The 27,152-nt window shown below is 40.7% G+C and overlaps 1 protein-coding gene across 13 annotated transcripts in view; it reads left to right on the forward strand.

Annotated features, from left to right (window-relative positions):
• The window catches only part of LOC124011119 (glutamate receptor 2-like), a 69,570-nt gene that overhangs the window by 16,918 nt on the left and 25,500 nt on the right, over positions 1 to 27,152 (forward strand). For all 13 annotated transcript variants that reach the window (XR_006834550.1, XR_006834549.1, XM_046324163.1 and 10 more), the window contains exon 3: positions 10,012 to 10,251. Coding sequence is in view for 11 of the 13 variants with exons in the window: in XM_046324163.1 (XP_046180119.1) it covers positions 10,012 to 10,251 (240 nt within the window). In the remaining 2 variants the exon portion in view is untranslated. The remainder of the gene's footprint in view (positions 1 to 10,011; positions 10,252 to 27,152) is intronic.

The raw sequence follows: 27,152 nt of genomic DNA on the forward strand, positions 1-27,152 counted from the left end.
AGGGCACAGCTGGGAGCTGAGGGGGGTTGGTAGCAGGCGGCAACAGTGAGAGACTTATTTCTGGAGACAGTCATTTTTAAAATGTGTAGTTCGAACTGATTGGGTATGGACCTGGAAAGTATGACATTACTTTTCAGGCTATCTCTGCAGTAGACTGCAACTCCTCCCCCTTTGGCAGTTCTATCTTGACGGAAAATGGGTATGGAAATCTCAGAATTTTTTGTGGCCTTCCTGAGCCAGGATTCAGACACGGCAAGGACATCAGGGTTAGCAGAGTGTGCTAAAGCAGTGAGTAAAACAAACTTAGGGAGGAGGCTTCTGATGTTGACATGCATGAAACCAAGTTTTTTTCGATCACAGAAGTCAACAAATGAGGGTGCCTGGGGACATGCAGGGCCTGGGTTTACCTCCACATTACCCGCGGAACAGAGGAGGAGTAGTATGAGGGTGCGGGTAAAGGCTATCAAAACTGGTCGCCTAGAGCGTTGGGGACAAAGAATAAAAGGAGCAGATTTCTGGGCTTGGTAGAATATATAGGAATCCAATACACAGATACAATAGAATCCCAATCCCATCAGATTCTGTTACCAGTACTATAGGATTGTTTGACTAGGGGCGCATTATATTAGGGTAGGCTACGCATTAGAATAAGACTCCTCAATCTTTTCAGCCATAGTTGATAATATCTCTCTAGAATCTGATTCATCGTCTGTATAATGGAATTATTCTAATTAAAAAGTAAGATTTGAAAGGGAGAAAGATGATCCGAGAGCATCGCTGCCTGCCTTTCGATCCTTTAAATATCAACACATGCCTCAATGACGTACTTAGTGAATGTTTTCATTGTGTGGTGTTTTGCAAAATTAATGTTACATCTTCGTTCGTTGACGGAAAGGTATACATCGTTAAAACACTCGTAAGCCCTAATGATGTGTTTAGATGGTATAAGGGAGACAGCAAACCGGATGTTACTGTTTGGAATGAGAGCACAACGATAAATGCAGTTGTGGCTGGCGGTGAATGCCGTCAGCTGCCATGGAAGACGTGAATTGCTGCCAGAGCTAAAATATTTTAACTTTTGCCATATGCCGTAGTGTTGTTTTCTACCGGGTGTTGTTCGGCACTTTTTGTTTACTGAAATCACCATAGCAACGCATACAGTCGTGCTGACTTGCTTTAGCCATCACCGTCTTTCTTGCTTTCTTGTCCATCTATGCCGACTGGTATTGCGGCTTTTGCGTCCATCGTCTAAATGCAGCATAAGTTCCATCACTGTCGGGAAATCGGCCCAGAGTGGTAGAGCAGAGTTATATCTAACAGCTATTCCGCTAGGACTGAACTGATGATAATGATGTGTGTGTGTGTGTGTGTGTGTGTGTGTGTGTGTGTGTGTGTGTGTGTGTGTGTGTGTGTGTGTGTGTGTGTGTGTGTGTGATGATAATCATTTGTCTCGTCAGTGCTGCTTGTCTGGGGCTAATTCAATCTCAAACACTTGCAATTAAAGGGCAACATGAACATATTCAAAAGGCAGGTAGAGGATATTTAGAAAAGCAACAACACATTGGACAACAATGCAGATGACAAGTGTGATTAATTTCAAATAGCAAAAGGAGCAATCGATTTGGGGAGGCCTTTTCATCAACACATCAAACAGAACAGGTCTAAATAAGCAAATGTATGTCCAGAGCAACTCAAAAAATTGTACTTCACATTATATGCCTAGCTGCAGTCCATTTGAGCGAACTTCCATCTGTCAAGTATGACTGATCGTGATATTAACACAGTCCAACAGTCTGCTTCTCAAATCTAGTGGCTGAAAAGGGAAAAGCGACACACTAAAAAGCCACACTCGTGGTGCAGGAAATGAGGCCAGTTAATTGGGACAGCTAAATATACTTCATAGGGTCTACCCTCTCCTAGTGTAACTGCTGAAGGTTATACAGTACAGATCGCTGGAGCCGGCATAGCACTGACATATTTTATGGTTCCTATCTATCATTAGTTATATATGTAGTCCTGTGTAGCTCAGTTGGTAGAGCATGGTGCTTGTAACGCCAGGGTAGTGGGTTCGATCCCTGGGACCACCCATACGTAGAATGTATGCACACATGACTGTAAGTCGCTTTGGATAAAAGCGTCTGCTAAATGGCATATATATATATATATATATTAGTTATGAGGTGCTCATGATCCTGACCACGGCTGACCAGCTCAAAAACACAATGTACTGTGCTGTTTTGTTTCCTGGGTGCAGATTCAGCCTACGCCTGCACTAAAAAGCATAAAAATGTGTAAACTATAATTAAAATACTGAAAATATAAAATGTGTGATTCTGTTGTTTGTTTTCAATGATTCACAGTGATTTGTGTTGCTGTGTTTTGAAATACTGGACATAAACTTTTTTTTTTCTAGTCCAGGCCAGTCAAGGTTCATTGGTTACCTTTAAAAAACCTTTGTAAGTAAATATACAGGTATATACAATACAATAGTCAATACAATATACAATAGTTTGAGGTCACTTAGAAATGTCCTTGTTTTTTAAAGAAAAACACATTTTTAGTCCATTAAAATAACTTTCCGACTCCGGGATGCTGGCCTTCTAGGCAGAGTTGCAAAGAAAAAGCCATATCTCAGACTGGCCAATAAAAATAAAAGATGAAGATGGGCAAAAGAACACAGACACTGGACAGAGGAACTCTGCCTAAAAGGTCAGCATCCCGGAGTTGCCTCTTCACTTATGACGTTGAGACTGGTGTTGTGTGGGTACTATTTAACGAAGCTGCCAGTTGAGGATTTCTGAGGCGTCTGTTTCTCAAACTAGACACTCTAATGTACTTGTCCTCTTGCTCAGTTGTTCATCGGGGCCTCCCACTCCTCTTTCTATTCTGTTTAGAGCCAGTTTGCACTGATCTGTGAAGGGAGTAGTTTATTTTTATTCTTATTTTATTTCACCTTTATTTAACCAGATAGGCTAAATAAACTGTCACATTGACAACTGTGACCTGGCCAAGATAAAGCAAAGCAGTGTGACACAGACAACAACACAGAGTTACACATGGAATAAACAATAAACAAGCCAATAAGACAATAAACTAGTCAATGACACAGTAGAAAAAAATAAAGTCTATATACAGTGTGTGCAAAAGGCATGAGGAGGTAGGCAATAAATAGGCCATAGTAGCGAAATAGGCCATAGTAGCATAATTACAATTTAGCTGATTAACACTGAAGTGACAAATGAGCAGATGATAATGTGCAAGTATAGATACTGGTGTTGTCACATTCATTATAAGGATCGGACCAAGGTGCAGTGTGGTATGCATACAATCTTTATTTAACTGAATGAACACTGAACAAACTAACAAAATAACAAAACTAAACGTGACGCCGTACAAACGAGTGCTGACAGGCAACTACACATAGATGAGAACCCACAAACACCAAAGGGAAATGGCTACCAAAATATGATGCCCAATCAGAGACAACGATAAACAGCTGCCTCTGATTGGGAACCATATCAGGCCACTATAGACATACAAATCACCTAGACCTACGAAAACCCTAGACAATACAAAAACTAGCATACCCACCCTAGTCACACCCTGACCTAACCAAAATATAAAGAAAACTGAGATATCTCAGGTCATGGCGTGACAGGTGTGCAAAACCGCAGAAAAGTAAATAAAACAGTATGGGGATGAGGTAGGTAGATTGGGTGGGCTATTTACAGATGGACTATGTACAGCTGCAGCGATCGTTTAGCTGCTCAGATAGCTGATCTTTAAAGTTGGTGAGGGAAATATAAGTAATAGTACACAGCATTGTACGAGATCTTCAGTTTCTTGGCAATTTCTCGCATGAAATAGCCTTCATTTCCCAGAACAAGAATAGACTGACGAGTTTCAGAAGAAAGTGCTTTGTTTCTGGCCATTTTTGAGCCTGTAATCGAACCCACAAATACTGATGCTCCAGATACTCAACTAGTCTAAAGAAGGCCAGTTGTATTGCTTATTTAATCAGGCACAACAGTTTTCAGCTGTGCTAAAATAATTGCTAAATGTTTTTCTAATGATCAATTAGCCTTTTAAAATGATAAACTTGGATTAACTAACACAACGTGCCATTGGAACACAGGAGTGATGGTTGCTGATAATGGGGCTCTCTGTACGCTATGTAGATATTCCATTAAAAATCTGCCGTTTCCAGCTACAATAGTCATTTACAACATTAATCATGTCTACACTATATTTTGGATCAATTTGATGTTATTTTAATGGACATTTTAAAAGACATACATATGTGTATATATATACATATGTGTATATATATATATATGTGTATATATATACATATGTGTATATATATATATATGTGTATATATATATATATATATATATATATATATATATATATATATATATATATATATATATATATATATACACATACATCTTTTAAAACATATTTTCCTTTATTATTTTCCGCTAACCCTACCACCCCTCCCCTAATTGGAGTAAACCAACAAACAACAATACTTAGGTTTTTACTTCCAACTTATACATACTATATACATTTTACGGACACAATCTATTTTACAATAGTTATATTTTGCTTGTTTTTAGCCTTGTCCTTCCTCTACCCTAAACCTCTCCCCTCTATTTCTGATGTCCATCCAGTTTGATTTCCATTTGTCATATATTTTTAAATGTGCTGTTTCACAAAAGTTCTGAAACTATATAAATTTTACGTACACACTATATTTTACATTTGTTATCTTGATTGCTATGCATTGGTTTAATTGTGTAGGTGCTGGGCTGGACATAAGCCTGCACTCCCTGTAGCTCTCCAGGACCTGAGTTTATAACCACTAACTGGTGTATCCGATCTGGAAAAATCTACAACAGCTTGGCTAAAGTCAACCTTTGAAAACATGCTTGCATGTGAATATCCTTTTTACTTCTATTGAGTCACACATCATTCACATCATACTAACATCTTTGGCTGTTATGAAGTGAATATCTGTGGTGACCTCCAAACTCAATTACCCATCATTACTATGAACGTCTATAACAAGCTGAAATGAGATGACATGCTTGTGGTGTAGGGGATTACGGGTCTGGACAGTCTTCACAGGGAGATGCAGACAGCTAATCAATTAGGGCTGAACACACAACTCTCCCTCTGCAGTTAGGGTGATGACTTAATTTAATAGATTACTCCTTAGCACACAATCTCACAGAGCAAGTTTCCCTTCCACTGTCTGTGCCTACCTGCTCTGGGCACAGTTTACTGAGCTAGCAGATGTTGCCTCAACACTCTAGAGTGTCCTCCTGTCCTGGACCCGGTTTTCTAAAGCATCTTCAAGCTAAGTTAATCGTGAAAACTATGTAATAGCATCTTAAAATTTCCGAGCCGTTTCCCAAAACAGTCTTTATTAACGTTGCACTTGAAATCGCTCATAATCTAGAATAGCACAGTGCGTTGTTAGGTCACCATTTTCCAGCCCATGTCACTGGAGGCTATTTTGTAAATAACATTGTCGTAGTCGAGAATCGGTAGGATGGTCAGTTTTACGAGGGTATGTTTGGCAGCATGAATGAAGGATGCTTTGTTGCAAAATAGGAAGCCAATTCTAGATTTAATTTTGGATTTGAGATGCTAATGTGAGTCTTGATGGAGAGTTTAAAGTCTAGCCAGACACCTAGGTATTTGTAGTTGTCCACATCTTCTAAGTCAGAACTATCCAGAGTAGTGATGCTAGACGGGCGGGCAGGTGAAGGCAGCGATCGGTTGAAGAGCATGCATTTAGATTTACTTGCATTTAAGAGCTGTTGGAGGCTAAGGTGTATGTAAACTTCCCGACATCAACTGTATACAGTACCAGTCAAAGGTTTGGACACAAGTACTCATTCATTTTTTGTTTTACTATTTTCTACATTGTTTAATATTAGTGAAGACATCACAACTATGAAATAACACATTTGGAATCATGTAGTGTCCAAAAAAGTGTTAAACAAATCCAAATATATTTTAGATTTTAGATTCTAGCCACCCTTTGCCTTGATGGAAGCTTTGCACACTATTGGCATTCTCTCAACCAGCTTCATGAGGTAGTCACCTGGAATGCATTTAAATTAACATGTGTGCATTGATAAAAGTTAATTTGTGGACTTTCTTCCCTTCTTAATGCGTTTGAGCCAATCAGTTGTGTTTTGACAAGGTAGGTGTGGTACACAGAAGGGCTATTTGGTAAAAGACCAATTACATATTATGGCAAGAACAGCTGAATTAAGGACAGAGAAATTGCAATCCATCACTACTTTAAGACATGAAGGTCAATCAATTCGGAAAATTTCAAGAACTTTGAAAGTCTCTTCAAGTGCAGTCGCAAAAACCATCTAACGCTATGATGAAACTGGCACTCATGATGACCGCCACAGGAAAGGAAGACCCAGAGTTACCTCTGCTGCAGAGGATCATTAGATCTCATTATCAAGTTCATTAGAGTTAACTGCCCCTCAGATTGAAGGCCAAATAAATGCTTCACAGAGTTCAAGTAACACACACTTCTCAACATCAACTGTTCAGAGAAGACTGCGTGAATCAGGCTTTAATGGTCGAATTGCTGCAAAGAATCCACTACTAAAGGACACCAATACCAAGAAGGGACTTGCTTTTGGCAAGAAACACGAGCAATGGACATCAGACCAGTGGAAATCTGTCCTTTGGTCTGATGAGTCCAATTTTTAATATTTTTGGTTCCAACCGCCCTGTCTTTGTGAGACGCAGTGTAGGTGAACGGATGATCTCTGTGTGTGGATCCCTCCATGAAGCATGGAGAAGGAGGTGTGATGGTGTTGGGGTGCTTTGCTGGTGACACTGTCAGTGATTTATTTAGAAATTTAAGCACAGTTAAGCAGCATGGCTTCCGCAGCATTCTGCAGAGATACGCCATCCCATCAGGTTTGCGTTTAGTGGGACTATCATTTGTTTTTTAACAGGACAATGACCCAAAACACACCTCCAGACTGTGTAAGGGCTATTTGACCAAAGAGAGTGATGGAGTGCTGCATGATTCCACATGTGTTATTTCATAGTTTTGATGTCTTCAATATTATTCTACAATGTTGAAAATAGTAAAAAAAAAAAAAAAAAAAAAACTTGAATGAGTAGGTGTGTCCAAACATTTGACTGGTACTGTGTGCGTATATATATATATATATACATGAACACAAACTGGCATCACACTGCACAATAGCAACTGCACTACATTGTTGGGATTACAGCATACAATTCCGCAAAATCTGTGTTACAGTTATCTTTCCTAAACTGATTACCCCTAAGTAAGTGTCCATTGAATGTTTCCCTCCAAAACAACAGAGATATGAAGTAGAAACTTGGTTGGAAAGCATAGCGAGTGGACACAGCACTGAAATAATAGTGTGATTTTCGTTTGTCTGAGCACAAACCTCTGTTTTTTGGGGCTAAACCAGAGCAGAGAGACTGCTTTTAAACTTATTCTGACTTCCAAAGCCCAACTGCTGTCAAGACCTGTCAGTTAACTGCCACAAGCCTGACGTTGGACATACCCTTGAGAGACTCTGGGAGGAATCTCCTCTGTTCGAAAATGCTGATTGTGGGTAATGGTAGAGTCAAGAAACACTAAAGAAACGATGCATCAATATCAATGGAAAACATTTACAGATCTCAAGTTAGAATTTGTCCTTCAATGATTTAACATTTCATCACCAATGCATACATTCTTAGCAAACAGCATTGGATATTTTTAATCTAGTTGTAGCAAAAGCGTGGGTGGGTTTTACAGTACAGTGCAGACACTTAGGGCAAGATTACCATAGTTAGCGTGTGATACAAATCGGATTTGATGAGTCAGGTTGCACCCTTGGAGGCCACATCAATGGCCGGCAGGCAGTGTCTTCAACTAAAATGATTAGGTTTGGTGCCACAAATCGACAGTGATCGGACTGCCTTAACGATGCTCTCCCATTGACCCCTGAAAAACCTTTAATTGCTGACTTGACCGATCAGTGTGATATGAATGTGGGGCTGTTCATTGGAGGATTCAACTGAAGTGGCTTTTAAAGTGGTGTAAGAGATAAGTGAAAAACGTCAGGTGTTAAAGGAAGTTGAATAATTCTGTGGCAAGATACTTGGTGGTGTCACTGTTTTGCCTTGCAAGCTCCATATTTTCGAAGTAGCTTGGATGTCCGTCTTTTCAAAGTAGCTTGGATGTCCATCTTTTCAAAGTAGCTTGGATGTCCATCTTTTCAAAGTAGCTTAATTATGAACGTCCACATTTTCTCAAGGCTTCGCTTTTTGCCCACTTGCAAAGACATGGTGGGAATTGTATCTGCCAATAGAGTATACATTAAACTGGGCCCAACAACGAATCACAAAGGCTTAACCTGATGCTATTCATGCCTGTCCAGCATGTTTAGATCAAAGATGGCCGTCACAGCCTATGTGGTCCCATGTGGCTCAGTTGGTAGAGCTTAGCGCTTCCAATGCCAGGGTTGTGGGTTTGATTTCCATCGGTGACCAGTATGGAATTGCATGCACTCACTACTGTAAGTCGCTCTGGATAAGAGTGTCTGCTAAATGACTCAAATGTAAAGCAGCAAGACGAACAAGCTAATGTCTAATGTATAGACTCCAATCCTCCAGTTTCAGAGGGAAATTAGTAATTGGATGGATTACATTGGAGAGACATTTATGTCCAAGTCAATAATCCTGATTAACCTACATTTGATCGATAAGCATTTACAAGCGACACCTGATTTGGCTGACCTTTGTCGTAATGACATTGAAAAATCACTTGGCCATTCAATATTCATATTTACCTTTAATCAGCTACAGTCGCTGTGCTGTGCATTAGCATAGTACAGGACTTGCGTTGGTAATGCATGTGATGATAGATTGATTATACTGTACCAATCGCTAACATAAGTGATTATTCGAGCCAACTTACAAGTCGATCGATAGTTTTTACAATATTTATAGAAACATGAGGGAAAATGAGACAAAAACTGCAACGAAACCAACAGAAACCCACCACAATAGAGAGTTAAGCAACTAAATCATAACTGTACATGAATAAAAGCCAGTCATTCAAGTTTTATGGTATCCCAGCACAAGATCTCAAAAGGACAATAGATATGTCACAGTAGAGCTATACAGGGTAATAGATAGGCCACAGCAGAGCCATACAGACAAATTGATAGGCCACAGCAGAGCCATACGGTGTGTATAGATCTCAGTGCCATAGTGTAGCCTTGTATTGTACTGAATCCTTCAACTATCACACAGGAGATGTGTTTGACCCTCAAACGGTCTCCCTATTAACGTAACTCAAGCAGAGACTACAATGTCTCAGAGTCTAGGACTTACATAGAGTGGGTCATATACAAGACCTTAGATATAACCCTATTAATGTAACTCAAGCAGAGACTACAATGTCTCAGAGTCTAGGATTTACGTAGAGCGGGTCATATACATGACCTTAGATATCCAACATGAAGATCCAGCAATTGGTTGCACTGATACGGAACTTTCTTCTCCATACATTCCCACTGTATTGAATTCTATAATAGAAGCCCATTCAAGTTTAACAAGTACCTGGCAAATATTTTACTGTTGGAAGTAAAAACTCCCCAGGCAGTGCTTATGGACGTCAATAATACATTCATCAGCTAAAACCAGCTGCTCCAGTGGCAAAGGCTGCTTTAGATATTAATGTGCGATGCCAGACATTACAAGGTAGCAATAAAGTTCACGAACGTTCAAACTTTCATTTGTTACAGCACATTTTGGAAGCCAAATGTTTCACAGTATCAGTCATTTCTAGTATCTTCCATTTTATGTCCGGGGATGTGCTTGTTTTAATGGCACAAAGAACATTTCTGTGAAAACAGACAATAAATCGTATCTAAATGTCACATGACTTAAGCATACATAACCCCATGAGTGTTTTTCATCTTCTCTCATTTCAGTCTGTTCCCAGTTCTCGAGAGGAGTTTACGCCATCTTTGGATTCTACGACAAGAAGTCGGTCAATACGATTACTTCGTTTTGCGGGACTCTCCACGTGTCATTTATCACCCCCAGCTTCCCGCTGGACGGAACTCAGCAGTTCATCATCCAGATGAGGCCTGACATCAAAGGACCCCTACTCAGCCTTATCGAGTACTACAAGTGGGATAAGTTTGCCTATCTCTACGACAGTGATAGAGGTAAGAGGTACTACCTTTAAAAAAAACAGAATCTACCCCTGTTTAAATGAAAATGCCATAAGTATGGAAAGTTTTGTTCAAAACAAAAGGGGTGCGGTCAAAGAGGTGATTGATTTCATGTGGAATGACCATCAGGACAACAGGTTTGACTCATCAATAAATCAAACCCTTTATTGGTTGAGTCAGGTGTGGTAGTGTTGGGTGGAAACAAGAGCTTTGACATTCTATAGGATTTATGACCTAAACCTAGCCCTACAAAGCTCGCATCATATGATGCAAATATATTAACTGGCAGCAGTAGGCTACATCTGTGTCAGTGTGTCTTTCTGTGTTCTTCCTACCTTGACTGCACTGTCCTCTGCAGCAGTAGCTGATCGGTCTGTGCTAAACACTAATCTCTTACAGACAGTCTGCACTCAGACCATCAGAGCCAGAACTTTTTGAAAATTTACTTTTAAAAAAGGATTAGGTTAATTTCACAAATCTAGCAGTGTTGAGCTACTTTTTTGGCACCTTCTTTGTTTAAAAAAAAATGTTTTATCCATAATTTTGGCATAATAATGACAGAGTCAGAGCGGGTCTGTTGCTGATGCGCATTTGAATGTGAATTCATGTGACCTCAGAAAACCGCCATTGCCTACTGATCAGCCGAATGCTCATTAAATATTTTTATGACAACAGAGAAATGGCACAAAAATCATAAAAATAATCTTAAAAGGCCCATGAGCCGCAGCGGGTGTCCCTTTAATTTTTATTTTATATAGCAAAGTGTTGTTTTTTATTTTTTTGCCTCGTGATTTGTCAACTGGCGCACAATTTCTCTGTCCTTCACATCGGAGTGCTGCTGCATTCCCTGTGCATGTCTTGACCAATCATGTTCATGGAAATCGCAGCTCGTGGGGGCAGGGCACAATACACAAAGCTTAATGCTTGCTCTCCACTTTCCTCCGGTATTTACTTAGTGAATATAACATATCACTCTTGACAGACACAAGCACAAGGTCTTTAAATAAATGTTGTAGCAGCCTACACCTAAACATTAGCGATCTGACATGTTGTAATTGCACGAAAAAATGATGATTGTTTAGTGTAGTCAACTATAAGCTTCTAACAAAAACAGTTGCATACAGTTTAGTATGCTCTGGCCAGTAAACATAGCGGTAACGTTGTACATGTATAGCCCATTTGTTTGTGTCAAGAGACAATGTGAATGGGATCAAATGTTGTTTATATTCAAACTTAGGCTGACTAGCCTACATAGACTTTTTCCAATCCAAAATTATTGACTGGAATTAATCAAACAATAGTTGACATCTGTAAATTCATTTTTAATTAGGCCTACAGTTGCAGAGGGCAAGTCTACACGATGCAAACCTGCATAAAGCAAGCTCAGCCCTGTGAGTTATATTGTCCACTCGTGTTGCTGTCTCTGTGTCTGTGTAGTGTAAACTCCCTGTTATTCTAGCTTTAAAATATAATTATTTTGAACAAGTCTACATTTTTATGCTGTTTTACATGGTTTTCATCCTCCCCAAGGCCTAGTTTTTCTAAGATTTAAAAAAAACTATGTGACCTGATTAGAAAAACTGTGGTCCCATCATATCCAATATTAAACCTTTTTACAACTGATTAATAATGTCCTACCATATAAGATTGAGAGTTTTAGCTGGTTAGTTTAACAGATGCATTTCCCCCCACCACCCTGGGACCTGTGGTGCTACCTCATTTGCCACATGGCCAATCCACCCCCATTGGTTCAGTCTCTGAATCACAAATTAACATTCTAAATCAAGTCTCTGTTTCAGTTGAGCAACAATGTCCAATGAAATAACATTTTAAATTCAGTTCAGTCCCACATGCCTGCAAGAAATCCCAAATTTGCTACTTAGAAGCTATAGTCAACAGCGGAAACCTCTTGATAGTAAATACAATATCCCTTAAAGAAGTCTTTGAAAATGTTCTCACTTTTGTGGAGTTGAGAAAACTAGGCTTTAAAAATAATTTCCTAGTTACAACAGAAAGGAAGAGTTAAAGTGAAAGGGTTTACTCCACCCAATGTCTGCCAAAAGCAAATCCCATTGTTAGGGCGGAGACATAGTCGACACGTCATCATATCCAGTATCTCTAGTTACAAAAATTTCAGTCAAGATGGCTTCCCCTTTCCTAACACTCAAACCAGAAAGTGACTATGGGTGTGGCTAGGGACTGACCGGGGCAGAGCCCAAAGCCTATATACATCTCAAGGAACTGTGGAACCGTATGGGTTACAGATTTATTTTAAACACTGCTTTTTGCCAATATTTAAAGTGGACATTGGAGTTACTGTATATTCAAAAAGGCTGTCAAAAACTGAAGGTTGAAGAGAAGATACGTACTGTACCGTGTATGACACCCAACTGTGATAAAATTACATTCAAATTACACCTCCACAGATATTCGTGGAGAGAACGCCCGCCTGGTCAACACAACTACGGCCTAGATTCAATCAGATCAAGCATTAACCGGCAATAACAGATACCCGCATAGCAGATGTTTTGGCGGTGTCAGAGGTGGAACTGTGTTGGAGCTGTCAAATCCCTGAGCAGCTGCTCTTGCGACCATTGTCACGAAGCCACACCTGCCCCACTTGTGTTAAAATTCACAACGAGAAATTGTAGGCTATATACTGTAGAAATAATTACGCTCAAATTGAATAAGCATTAAACAAAATAATGAGGATTTATATAATCATATTCACATTCTAGAGTTCAAACTTGTAAACAAGGCTGCATGGGATATGTCTTAATGCGACTTTGTGAAGCTAATTGCAATGTCCGCTTTAGGTAGCCACTTGTGGATTCGACAGCTCTAACGTTGGGTTATGTTAGTAGGCTGTTTGCCATGTGCTGGATGTGACATGTTACATGCACATAAACCACCATGTTTTCTAGACACAGAGGGCGTTCATGTCAGTTCCAAACAGAGCAAGATACTAGAATGACACTTTGTACAGGTCATTGTGGTGATGACAAACAACTTGTCAGATAGTATCAGCTTGGGCCATCACACCTCCTGTGTAAGAGCTTATCATGGCTCGCAGCAAAGTAAGGGGGAAGTTACCTGACATTGAGGGATTTAGACAATTTGGCAGTGGCATACACTGGTCCTGGGGAGCTGATGGGTTGTGAAAAAAAAAAAAGACTTTTAAACTTTTAGCTGTTCCCATTTTTTTTACCTGCACAGCTGCCCGTGATTATATACGTTAACAAATTCCTCAGCAGCCTATCAAAGAGTTTATATCCACCACCCATTGTCATTTCTTAAAATAGGTCAACTTGGTCACCAGAGGGCAACCTCAAAGTTCAAGGTTTACTTTTGTTCCCCTTGGTCTGTAAAGTGTTGTGTCCCAATATTAAATGATGTATCCTTGACTTCAAAAGGCACATTTTCACATATATGAGAAAAGCCCATGTTTTTGCCTGTTTCACACACCTTCATGTGCTTTCACAGCAACAAAGATGTAGGAGGATTACACAACATGTACGTTTATATTCGTACATCATTGAAAAAAAGTCTAAGCCACTTGTGGTCTTGTCAAATACCTGTAAGTCATCACATTACTGCTTTCGTTAATTGGTGGTGTGCCCATAGATGGCAAGATATGACAAGATATGACAGCCGCAAGTTCTATGTCATGTTTTGTCTTAGATTGTCTTGTCATTTTGCTTTTCCCTCTGTTCGTTTTCCCCCTGCTGGTCTTTTTAGGTTCGTTCCCCTTTTTCTCTCTCCCTTCCTCTCTCTCTTCTCTCTATCGTTCCGTTCCTGCTCCCAGCTGTTCCTATTCCCCTAATCAATCATTTAGTCTTCCCACACCTGTTCCCTATCTTTTCCCCTGATTAGAGTCCCTATTTCTCCCCTTGTTTTCCGTTTCTGTCCTGTCGGATCCTTGTATATTGTTCACCGTGCTGTGTCTTTGTATCGCCCTGTCGTGTCGTGTTTCCCTCAGATGCTGCGTGGTGAGCAGGTGTCTGAGTCTGCTACGGTCAAGTGCCTTCCCGAGGCAACCTGCAGTTTATTATCGAGTCTCCAGTCAGTTCTCGTGATTACGAGTGAAATTGTTTTTATGCTTTATTTACCGCTCCGATTTGTCTAGGAGTATTGCTATTTCCTTAAACTGGATTAAAGACTCTGTTTTCGCCAAGTCGCTTTTGGGTCCTCATTCACCTGCATAACATTCTAATCCCCTTTAGGGCAAGGTTTTTATTTGAAGAAGAAAAGAAATGCCCTACTATTGGTCCTCGAGTCAAATAACACATATGTGACAAAGTAGATGATTCAAAAAAAAAAAAAATATTTAAAACGTTGCATGCCTACATTTAGATGTACACATCCATGTAGCCTATGCAGCATGCCTAATAGGCCACAGCAGTGTGTTTATCTGAAAGGCTGAAGAAAGAAGTAGCTTCTTATTAAATGCATTGTAATCTTCATGTTCAAGCTGTTGGCTTTGCTTCCCTTCTCAACACACTATCAAAGAATGTAATTCTACATTTCTAAGAAGAGAGTACTCATGTGGGATTCAAACTCTTGCAGCAATTACTGTGAGCCAGACGCTTGTTCTACACTGTGAGCCAGACGCTCACTCTACACTGTGAGCCAGACAAATGCTCTACACTGTGTGCTATATGACCAGTCAGTCAAATGCATGTGATCTAATTGTTTTGATAATCAGATCGTGCTGTTGCACTTCTGTTAAGTATGCTTTCATGAAGTGCTGGATCACATCCAACTACATCGACTATTTTAATTGGCTGATATGGAATATGTTACCGGATAAATCACGGCCAGCAATACAGGTTAGCATACAGTATACAGGGCTAAATGTGGCAGGTTATCTAATGGGAACAGCTAAGATGTAGCATGTTATCACATGTAACTACGTCAGCCATTTTGGCTGATGCACATTTTGAGACAGAGAAAAAGTTATATATTTTTTAACTTTTTCTAATGTTGGTTTCTGTTGTGTAGAACTCCTCATTTAGAACACACATTTTTAAATATCTTGCTAGAGAATGACCTTGTATTTGAATTGTCTAAAACTTGGGAATAGGTCTATTCACTCCAGAAATATTCAGGTGAAGTGATTGTTATATCCCCAGCAATCTATCTGCATGGAGGCTTTCAGCCTTGTTGACATTTTTCAGTATTCCTATGTTCTGTTTCATGTAGCAGACTAAGTGTGATGCATTGAGTTGCTACTCTGGAGGATATTGTAATGTCAGACAGTATTTACCCATTGTGATGACACCACTTCGTATGACACTACTTTGAAAAGGACACGTCTACACTCTTGGAAATAAAGGTGCTATCTAGAACCAAACAGGGTTATTCTGCTGTCTCCATAGGAGAACCCTTTGAAGAACCCCTTTTGGTTCCAGGTAAAACCCTTTCCACAAAATAGTTCTACCTGGAACCAAAAAGGGTTCTACATGGATTCCAAAAGGTTTAGCCACAGAACCCTTTTGGTGTGTAGATTTCCCCAAAAGGAATTACATTTCATGTGACTGTCCTGATAGCAAGGTTACAAGGCCTAGAACAAAGAGTTCCATAGTCTCATTTTAGTACCGGGGGCAAAAGTGATTAGCCTCGCAAGCCACTCTGATCTTGCAAGCTTACATGGATTGTCCCTGCAAAGGTTGTGAGATCAAGGTGGCTTGCAAGGCCAAATAGTAATATGCATGATATTATTGGGGTTGCATAAGGATAGTTGAAAGGCGAAATAAGATAAAGGTTTCATTACATGATGTTATTAGTATTCATTTCCAATATGTCTAAATGAGAGTGAATTAGATTGGCAGTACCGGTAGGTGATAATACCTGATGATAAAAGCTAAAGGCAGGTTTGCCATAGTCACACAGTAGAATGGAAGACTGACCTAATAAAGAGAATAGGTGGGAATATTACCACTGTGTGTCAGGACTACTTTACAGGGTATTATAAACTGGGTTGTTTGAGCCCTGAATGCTGATTGGCTGACAGCCATGGTAAACGGTCTGATATAACACGGCTGTCAGCCAATCCGCATTCACGGCTCGAATAACCCAGTTTATAATACCCTGTAAAGTAGTATTACAAAACATTTATTTTACTGCTCAAATTACATTGGTAACCAGTTAATAATAGCAATAGGCACTCCGCCTGGACACACCCCTTATTGGCCATATACCACACCTCATTGGGCCTTATTGCTTAATTATACCAATGGAATTGTTGAATACTTGTTTCCGATTCGCTTGAAGGCTTTTTAGAGCCTGCGTTATTTCCCGATAACTCACGGTATAATTTGCATGGTAGAATTCAATGGTTGTAGTTCATTCTTACATGTTCTATGTTTGAGCTGCTTTTGAGAGCAATAGTCGAGTTGAAAACGTTATTGGCATTGTTGAATTCGATTTTGTCAATGGTAAGCTAGGACTCATGGTTTGATTAGCTAAACTACTTCAGTGGATGTTGAACACATTTCTACTGGCAAATGTGTTAAATTATAGCCATGGTATAAAAGGGATAGTCAATTTGGGGCTCTATGCATGCTCTGGAAAATAATGCAACTCCATGGAAGGTCAGTTCACAACTTCCATGTTGTTCATTATTTTCCATAGAACCCATAGCCCCTTGTTGATTATCCCTTGCGTAGTGCCACCGGATAATACAGGCTTTACTCTATTTCTACGTTTATTTCATTCACCGCCCCCTCTCCCTATACTATGTTTCATCCCCCTTCATTTCATGATCTTATGTTCTCTTTCACTATTTCTCACATTGATCCTCACATTGATTCTCTTAAGGTGTCCGCATACATAGGTTTGGTTTGCTCCTAGCAGAACTCTTCTAGGCGAAGTGAACATCTGTGCTCCCATACTACCATAAAACATAAGAAAAAAAGCAATATTACTGTTTGTCCCTCTGAAGACGTCGTAAACCAGTACACTTCTTCAAAATAGTCAGAAATGTCAGTGAAATGCTTAATGTACTTACAAGCCCTTAACCAACAATGCAGTTTTAAGAAAAATAATTGTTAACTAAAAAAGGCAGATGCTTGCCATGTGGTAGCAGAGGGAACAGTCTATGGCTAGGGTGGATGACAATTTTTAGCGCCTTCCTCAGACACCGCCTGGTATAGAGGTCCTGGATGGCAGGAAGCTTGGCCCCAGTGATGTACTGGGCCGTACGCACTACCCTCTATAGTACCTTGCTGTGTGATGCCGAGCAGTTGCCATACCAGGCAGTGATGAAACCAGTGGTGCAGCTGTATAATTTTTTGAGGATCTGAGGACCCATGCCAAATCTTTTCAGTCTCCTGAGGGGGAATATGCTTTGTCGTGCCCTCTTCACGACGGTCATGGTGTGTTTGGACCATGATAGATTGTTGGTGATGTGGACACCAAGGAACTTCCAGCTCTCAACCTGTTCCACGACAAGGTAAAACATCTGTCGTTCTGCACCTGAACAAGGCAGTTAACCCACTGTACCCCAGGCGCTGATGAAGTGGATGTCAATTAAGGCATCCCCCCGCAGATTCTGAGAAGTTGGGTTAAATGTGGAAGACACATTTCAGTTGAATGCCTTCAGTTGTACAACTGACTAGGTATTCCAGTTTAGTTGGAGTGTAATGTGTGTCAGCATTGACTTCATTGAATAGAGCTAATGAAAATCATGTCCACAGAAGATCCGATGTTATGAAGAAAGTTAAGCTAATGCTACAATGCTAGCTGTAGTGGAATGTGTGCCAGCGGTGACTGCATTGAATAGGGCTCAAGAGAATCTCCATAGCCATGGACGTTCCGGTAGAATATGCTATGATGAATGAGGATGCTATTGCTACAATGCTAGTTACAGTGGAGTGTGTGCTAGCATTTACTACATTGAATAGGTTTTACCATAACCATGGTCTCAGAAGGTCCAATTAGCACCTGGGAATGCAGATGCTAATGCTACAATGTTAGTTGGAGTGGAATGTGTGCTAGCATTGACTACATTATATGAATCAAGAGAAACTCAATGGTCTCAGAAGGTCCAATTAGCACATGTTATATGTGGGAATCAAGATGCTGATTCTACAGTGCTAGTTGAAGTAAAATGTTGTGCTAGTGTTCGCTACAGAAAACATGTTTAACAGCATGTTTTATTGAAAATGCTAATGCAATAATGCTTCAGTCCCTGGTTGAAGAGCCCTCTCTGGCTCTCTTTGCAGATTTCATCATCACATTGCTATTTCTAATTAGGTCAAAGATGCACACATACAGTACCCATAGCAACTGATTGTGTAGTGCGTTCACTGGTGTGTGTGGTGGCTCGTTGGTGTGTGTGAATTAGCGTGTGTGTGTTTAAGGAAGAGCCATGGTCTCCATGGCCTGGCAGCCGCGCACAAGGCTAAGATCACCATAAGCAATGCCAAGCCCTGGCTGGAGTGAGGTAAAGCTCGCCACCATTGGTCTCTGGAACAGTGGAAACGCGTTCTCTGGAGTGATGAATTGACAGTCTGGAGACGCTCTGGAGTGATGCAAGATGGCTTCACCATCTTGCAGTCCGACGGACTAATCTGGGTTCGTCAGATGCCAGGAGAACGCTACCTGCCCCTATTATGCATAGTGCCAACTGTAGGTTTGGTGGAGGTGGAATAATGGTCTGGGGCTGTTTTTCATGGTTTGGGCCCCTTAGTTCAAGTGAAGGGACATTTTAACACTACAGCATACAATGACATTCTTGACTATTCTGTGCTTCCAACTTTGTCGCAACAGTTTGTGGAAGGCCCTTTTCTGTTTCAGCGTGACAATTAAAAAAAATATATATACACTGCTCAAAAAAATAAAGGGAAAACTTAAACAACACAATGTAACTCCAAGGCAATCACACTTATGTGAAATCAAACTGTTCACTTAGGAAGTAACACTGATTGACAATGTGGTCCTTCTGTAGCTCAGTTGGTAGAGCATGGCGCTTGTAACGCCAGGGTAGTGGGTTCGATTCCCGGGACCACCCATACGTAGAATGTATGCACACATGACTGTAAGTCGCTTTGGATAAAAGTGTCTGCTAAATGGCATACATTATATTATACATTTCACATACAGTGAGCTACAAAAGTATTGTGACAATTGTGTTGTTGTTTTGGTGCTGTACTCCAGAACTTTGGATTTTAAATTATACAATGACTGTGAGGTTAAAGTGCAGACGGTCAGCTTGAATTTTATGGTATACAATCCATGTCTCAATTATCTCAAGGCTTAAAAATCCTTATTGTATTTATTTATTTCATTTAACCTTTATTTAACTAAGCAAGTCAGTTAACTTCTCTGGGATATGTGGGACGGTAGCGTCCCACCTGGCAAACATCCAGTGAAAATGCAGAGCACCAAATTCAAATAAATTACTATAAAAATGTAACTTTCATGAAATCACACATGCAATACACCAAATTAAAGCTACACTTGTTTTGAATCCAGCCAACGTGTCAAATAACAAAAAGGTTTTACAGCAAAAGCAAACGAGTACAGCACCCCAGCAAACAAACACAGACAATCATATTTCAACCCACAAGGTGCCACACAAAATACAAAAATAAAGATATAATTCATGCCTTACCTTTGACGGGCTTCTTCTGTTGGCACTCCAATATGTCCCATAAACATAACAAATCGTCCTTTTATTCGATTAATTCCGTCGATATACACTGCTCAAAAAAATAAAGGGAACACTTAAACAACTCCAAGTGAATCACACTTCTGTGAAATCAAACTGTCCACTTAGGAAGCAACACTGATTGACAATACATTTCACATGCTGTTGTGCAAATGGAATAGACAACAGGTGGAAATTATAGGCATTTAGCAAGACACACCCAATAAAGGAGTGGTTCTGCAGGTGGGGGCCACAGACCACTTCTCAGTTCCTATGCTTCCTGGCTGATGTTTTGGTCACTTTTGAATGCTGGCGGTGCTTTCACTCTAGTGGTAGCATGAGATGGAGTCTACAACCCACACAAGTAGTTCAGGTAGTGCAGCTCATCCAGGATGGCACATCAATGCGAGCTGTTGCAAGAAGGTTTGCTGTGTCTGTCAGCGTAGTGTCCAGAGCATGGAGGTGCTACCAGGAGACAGGCCAGTACATCTGGAGATGTGGAGGAGGCCGTAGGAGGGCAACAACCCAGCAGCAGGACCGCTACCTCCGCCTTTGTGCAAGGAGGAGCACTGCCAGAGCCCTGCAAAATGACCTCCAGCAGGCCACAAATGTGCATGTGTCTGCTCAAACGGTCAGAAACAGACTCCATGAGGGTGATATGAGGCCCGACGTCCACAGGTGGGGATTGTGCTTACAGCCCAAAACCGTCCTGGACGTTTTTATTTGCCAGAGAACACCAAGATTGGCAAATTCGCCACTGGCGACCTGTACTCTTCACAGATGAAAGCAGGTTCACACTGAGCACATTTGACAGACGTGACAGTCTGGAGACGCCGTGGAGAACGTTCTGCTGCCTGCAACATCCTTCAGCATGACCGGTTTGGCGGTGAGTCAGTCATGGTGTGAGGTGGCATTTCTTTGGGGGGCTGCACAGCCCTCCATGTGCTCTCCAGAGGTAGCCTGACTGCCATTAGGTACCGAGATGAGATCCTCAGACCCCTTGTGAGACCATATGCGGTTGGCCCTGGGTTCCTCCTAATGCAAGACAATGCTAGACCTCATGTGGCTGGAGTGTGTCAGCAGTTCCTGCAAGAGGAAGGCATTGATGCTATGGACTGGCAAGTAAACAAGTTCTCATTTAGAACTGCGACCTGGCCAAGATAAAGCAAAGCAGCGTGATAGAAACAACAACACAGAGTTACACATGGAATAACAAACGTACAGTCATTAACACAATAGGAAAAAATATATATACAGTGTGTGCAAATGAGCTAGGATTAGGGAGGTAAGTCAATAAATAGGCCGTAGTGGTGAAGTAATTACAATTTAGAAATTAAACACTGGAGTGATAGATGTGCAGAAGATGAATGTGCAAGTAGAGATACAGGGGTGCAAAGGATGAGGTAGTTGGATGGGCTATTTACAGATTAATATGTACAGGCGCAGTGAACTGTGAGTTTTTGACAGCTGATGCTTAAAGTTAGTGAGGTAGACATGAGTCTCCAGCTTCAGTAGTTTTTGCAATTTGTTCCAGTCATTGGCAGCAGAGAACTGGAAGGAAAGGCGGCCAAAGGAGAAATAGGCTTTGGGGGTGACCAGTGAAATATACCTGATGGAGTGCATGCTACGGGTGGGTGCTGAGATAATGTGGGGCTTTACCTAGCAAAGACTTATAGATGACCTGGAGCCAGTGGGTTTTGTCGACGAATATGAAGCGTGGGACAGCCAACGAGAGCATACAATGCCCCCATGCACAAAGCAAGGTCCATACAGAAATGGTTTGTCGAGATTGGTGTGGAAGAACTTGACTGGCCTGCACAGAGCCCTGACCTCAAGCCAGTCGAACACCTTAGGGATGAATTGGAACACCAACTGCAAGCCAGGCCTAATCGCCTCACTAATGGTGTTCGGGCTGAATGGAAGCAAGGCCCCCGTAGCAATGTTCCAACATCTAGATGTTCGACGAGCACATACTTTTCACAATGTAGTGTATCTGTATCGGAGGTGTTGACCTCTAGAAATGGACCCGTAAGTATGCATTTCACTGTTAGTCGACACCCGTTGTCTACAAAGCATGTAACAAATAACATTTGATTTAAATCAAGTGCATACTACTGCCTCGGAAGGAGGGGCTAGATAAGGGTGTATTTGGAACTCATACCACCCTAGATCTGTAGCTGGAAAACAGATTTAAAGATTTGACTTGATGTATATACAAACTTGTTCATGTAAGACTAACACTTGATCGTGATTTACACAGATTGTACCATGAACATGTAATACACGCCATTTCTATTTGGATAAAGCTACAACTGGCATTCGTTGGAAGTCAGGGATAATCCTCTCACTGAAGTGTTTTGTGATGACATGGCTTTGTCATTGTACATTTTGTTTCCCATCTCCCTATGGTTCCCTGGGGGCATTAACCCACCCTTTATCATGATGTTAGTTGTCTTGTTTTGTGAAACACGTTTTCACGTTTAAAAAAAAAAACTGTAGAGAGTATGTCACCAAACCACGTTGATGAGAAACAATAAGGTCAACACCTCCGATACAGAATTACTTTAACATTGAAAATGCACTTTATCTTTATCTGCAATTGTTTGAATTTGAGATTTAGTTGAGAGAAAGAGCTACTGCAAGAATAGGTGCACACCTTGAATACAGCATTTTATATTCTGACTGAACTCACAGCGTGGTTGCCTCTATTTACAATGGATTGAATATTGAATTAGTCTAGACTCTAGAGAGGTTCTGGATGTGTCTGTCTGTTTTGTGGTTGAGAGCGCTTCTCTGACTGTCCTCACCCCCCTTCCCTCCGAGGGTGCTAGCTGTCTCCACAGCCTGCCTGTCAGCCACCTGACAGCTGACACACCATGATGGAAGGTGGCTCCATGGGACATCTGCTCAGCTAGACATGCCCAAACTGTTTGGGAAATGAAACATGAAGGAGAAACTCCATTGGTCTATTGTTTTTCTTAGTTGGTGATGGCATACAAGGCTGTGACGATTTGGAATGATGGGAACATTTTCACAGAAATGTTGAATACCAATGTGTATGGTGTTTCAACTTCACTTACAGTATGTTACATAGAGATATACTATTGGATGATCTGTGTCCATTACAAAGATCAATACAGGCCAGGGTTTGAGGAGAAAGAAGGAAATGGATACCCTAACGTGTAAAAACAGTGAAAGTGTGAAGACAGTAGAGCTGCAAACATGTAAAACAAAGGGTGAAATACCATCATTATTGACCCAATATTTGACTTACAGTACCAGTCAAAAGTTTGGACACCTACTCATTCAGGGGATTTTCTTTATTTAATAAAATATATTTTCTACATTGTAGAATAATAGTGAAGACATCAAAACTATGAAATAACACATATGGAATCAAAGTAGTAATTCCCCCCAAAAAACAAAAAGTGTTAAACATGTCATAATATATTTTAGATTCTTCAAAGTAGCCACCCTTTGCCTTGATGACAGTTTTGCACACTCTTGGCATTCTCTCAACCAGCTTCACCTGGAATTATTTTCCAACAGTCTTGAAGGAGTTCCCACATATACTGAGCACTTGTTGGCTGCTTTTCCTTCACTCTGCGGTCCAACTCATCCCAAACCATCTCAATTGGGTTGAGGTCAGGTGATTGTGGAGGCCAGGTCCTCTGATGCAGCACTCCAGCCTGGATGTGTGTTGGGTCATTGTCCTGTTGAAAAACAAATGATAGTCCCACTAAGCGCCAACCAGATGGTATGGCGTATCGAATACCAAGAGTGTGGTACTGTATAAGTATGTGGTCAGTATAAGATTATATCATCCTGTCCATAATGATTTTTTATGCTACATGAGTTCTGTCATGTTGTTTACGCTTTATACATTGTGCATTCGAAGATTAACCTCTGACATTTGTCATTGAAAATGTCATATTTGTTTGACTCCCAAGATTGCTTATGACTTCATACATTATGTTGGCTTTGAATTTCTCTCTCTTGATTGAAGTGTTCCGTTCCAACCAAAAGGGAATTCCAAGAGGGTTCTGTAGCATTCATTATAAATGGAGTGTGTCAATCCATTTGTTTAGTTTGTTTTGCTTTGAATGTTTCTAAATGAGCTAGGGAATGTGTGTTTAATATATATTTGACAGATTAATTTGTTCTAAAGGTGGTATCCTATGACGGTGCCACGTTGAAAGTCACTGGGCTTTTCAGTAAGACTATTCTACAGCCAATGTTTTCCTATTGAGGTTGCATGGCTGTGTGCTTGATTTTATACACCTGTCAGCAATGGGTGTGGCTGAAATAGCCAAATCCACTCATTTTAAGGAGTGTCTACATCATTTTGTCTGTATATAGTGTATGTCTTTGATGGTAGAATGGTATCAATTTATGGTAAAGTTGGTGGTATGGTAGGGTGTGGTTATTCCTGACTATCCCAGGAAGATACAAGTCTTTTCTAAAACCATAATGCGTGAAAATGCTTCTCGCATGCAATGTTGAGTACCCTTCTTTGAGTCAGAACATGCAATACACATGCATCACGAAGGATAAACCAAATCCATTCCACTCTGTGAAGATGTTTTCTGAATACTGTATATTTCCATTCTACCCAACGCATTTGCCTAACAACTTGGCATATTGAGCAATAAACAATATTCTCTCATCGCCTCGCATCGCCCGCAGCGCATGTTGAGCGGAGGTTAAATCAGAAAAAAAATCAAATTATCTTATTTTAATGGGCATCAGAGAAACAGTCAACCTTAACTGAGTCATAATGACCCTACAGTAATCATGACTTACAGTGTGTTCTGAGGAAAAACGTTTGCTCGATTTTCTATCTTCACAAAGCCCCCCCATGTGACCTTCATAAACACCAAAGAAGACTCGAGGCTGAAATCGCTTCCAAAGGTGTTTCAAAAAAGTAACGAGTAAAGGGTCTGAATATTTATGTCAAATGTGATATTTCAGTTTATTTTTAATACATTTGCAAAACTTTCTAAAAACCTGTGTTTGCTTTTTTATTTTGAGGTATTGTGTGTAGATTGGTACGAAACACATTTTTTTAGAATCATGGTGGTAATGTAACTTATATATACAGTGCCTTCGGAAATTATTCAGACCCCTTGACCTTTTCCACATTTTATTAGGTTACAGCCTTTTTCTAAATATGTTTTTTTTTAAATGTCCATCATTAATGGCCTGCAGCATACCACCCTGCATTCCACTGCTTGCTTGCTTCTGCAGCTAAGCAGGGTTGGTCCTGGTCAGTCTCTGGATGGGAGACCAGGTGCTGCTGGAAGTGGTGTTGGAGGGCCAGCAGAAAGCACCCTTTCTTCTGGTCTAAAAAAATAAATATCCCAATGCCCCAGGGCAGTGATTGGGGACATTGTCCTGTGTAGGGTGCTGTCTTTTGGATGGGACGTTAAATGGGTTTCCTGATTTTTTTGTGGTCACTAAATATCCCATGGCACGTATTTTGAGAGTAGGTGTGTTAATTAACCCTGGTGTCTTGGCTAAATTCTCAATCTGGACCTCATACCATCACAGTCACTTAATAATCCCCAGTTTACAATTCATCCCCCCTCCTATTCACCAAATCTTTGCTTTAAATGAGAATGTGTTCTCAGTCAACTTACCTGGTAAAATAAAGGTACAAAATATGAATACAAATCTACAACAAAAAAATCTGTGTCAAAGCAAAAACAGGATTTTATACATTTTTGTAAATGTATAAAAATAAATAAAGCTAAAATAGCATATTTACATAACTATTCAGCCCCTTTACTGAGTACTTTGTTGAAGCACCTTTGGCAGCAATTACAGCCTAGAGACTTCTTCGGTATGACACTACAAGCTTGGCACACCTGTATTTGGGGAGTTTCTCCCATTATTCTCTGCTGATCCTCTCAAGCTCTGTCAAGTTGGATGGGGAGCTTTGCTGCACAGCTATTTTCAGGTCTCTCCAGAGATGTTAGATGTTAGATCGGGTTCAATTCCGGGCTCTCAAGGACACTCAAACTTGTCCCGAAGCCACTCCTGCATTGTCTTGGCTGAGTGCTTAGGGTTTGTGAGGTGAACCTTCACCCAAGTCTGAGGTCCTGAGCGCTCTGGAGCAGATTTTCATTAAAGATCTCTCTGTACTTTGATCCATTCATCTTTCCCCCAATCCTGACTAGTCTCCCAGTCCCTGCCGCTGAACAACTTCCCCACAGCATGATGCTGACACCACCATGAAGTGACGCTTGGTATTCAGGCCAATCAGTTCAATTTTGGTTTCATCAGACCAGAGAATCTTGTTTCTCATGGTCTGTGAGTCTTTATGTGCCTTTTGGCAAACTCCAAGCGGCTGTCATGTGCCTTTTACTAAGGAGTGGCTTCTGTCTGGCCACTCTACCATAAAGGCCTGATTGGTGGAGTGCTGCGGATATGGTTGTCCTTCTGGAAGGTTCTTCCATCTCCACAGAGGAACTCTAGAGCTTTGTCAGACTGACCATCGGGTTCTTGGTCACCTCCCTGACCAAGGCCCTTCTCCACTTATTGCTCAGTTTGGCTGGGCGGCCAGCTCTGGGAAGAGTGTTGGTGGTTCCAAACTTCTTCCATTTAAGAATGACGGAGGCCACTGTGTTCTTGGGGACCTTTAATGCTGCAGAAATGTTTTCGTACCCTTCACCAGATCTGTGGCTCAAGAGAATCCTGTCTCAGAGCTCTATGGACAATTCCTTTGACCTCATGGCTTGGTTTTTAATCTGACATGCACTGTCAACTGTGGGACCTTATATAGACAGATGTGTGCCATTCCTAATCATGTCCATTCAATTGAATTTACCACAGGTGGTCTCCAATCAAGTTGTAAAAACATCAAGGATGATCAATGGAAACAGGATGCACCTGAGCTCAATTTCGAATCTCATAGCAAAGGTTCTGAATACTTATGTAAATAAGGTATATCCGTTATTTAATTTTAATAAATGTGAAAAAAATGTGTATTAACCTGTTTTATCTTTTTCATTATTGGGTATTGTGTGTATATTTGCTGGAGATGTTTTTTTAAATGTAATACATATTAGAATAAGGCTGCAACGTATAGAAATGCGGAAAATGTCGAAGGGTCTAAATACATTCCGAATGCACTGTATCTATTTGCATTAATTTAAAACCCTGTAAGGATCTGTATTCTCAGATGTACTATGGCACATCCTAAGTGTGTCCTATCCTGGGTCAGCTTCATTAGAATACACCA

Source organism: Oncorhynchus gorbuscha, linkage group LG23 (assembly GCF_021184085.1).
Source record: "Oncorhynchus gorbuscha isolate QuinsamMale2020 ecotype Even-year linkage group LG23, OgorEven_v1.0, whole genome shotgun sequence".
Classification (NCBI taxonomy): Eukaryota; Metazoa; Chordata; class Actinopteri; order Salmoniformes; family Salmonidae; genus Oncorhynchus; species Oncorhynchus gorbuscha.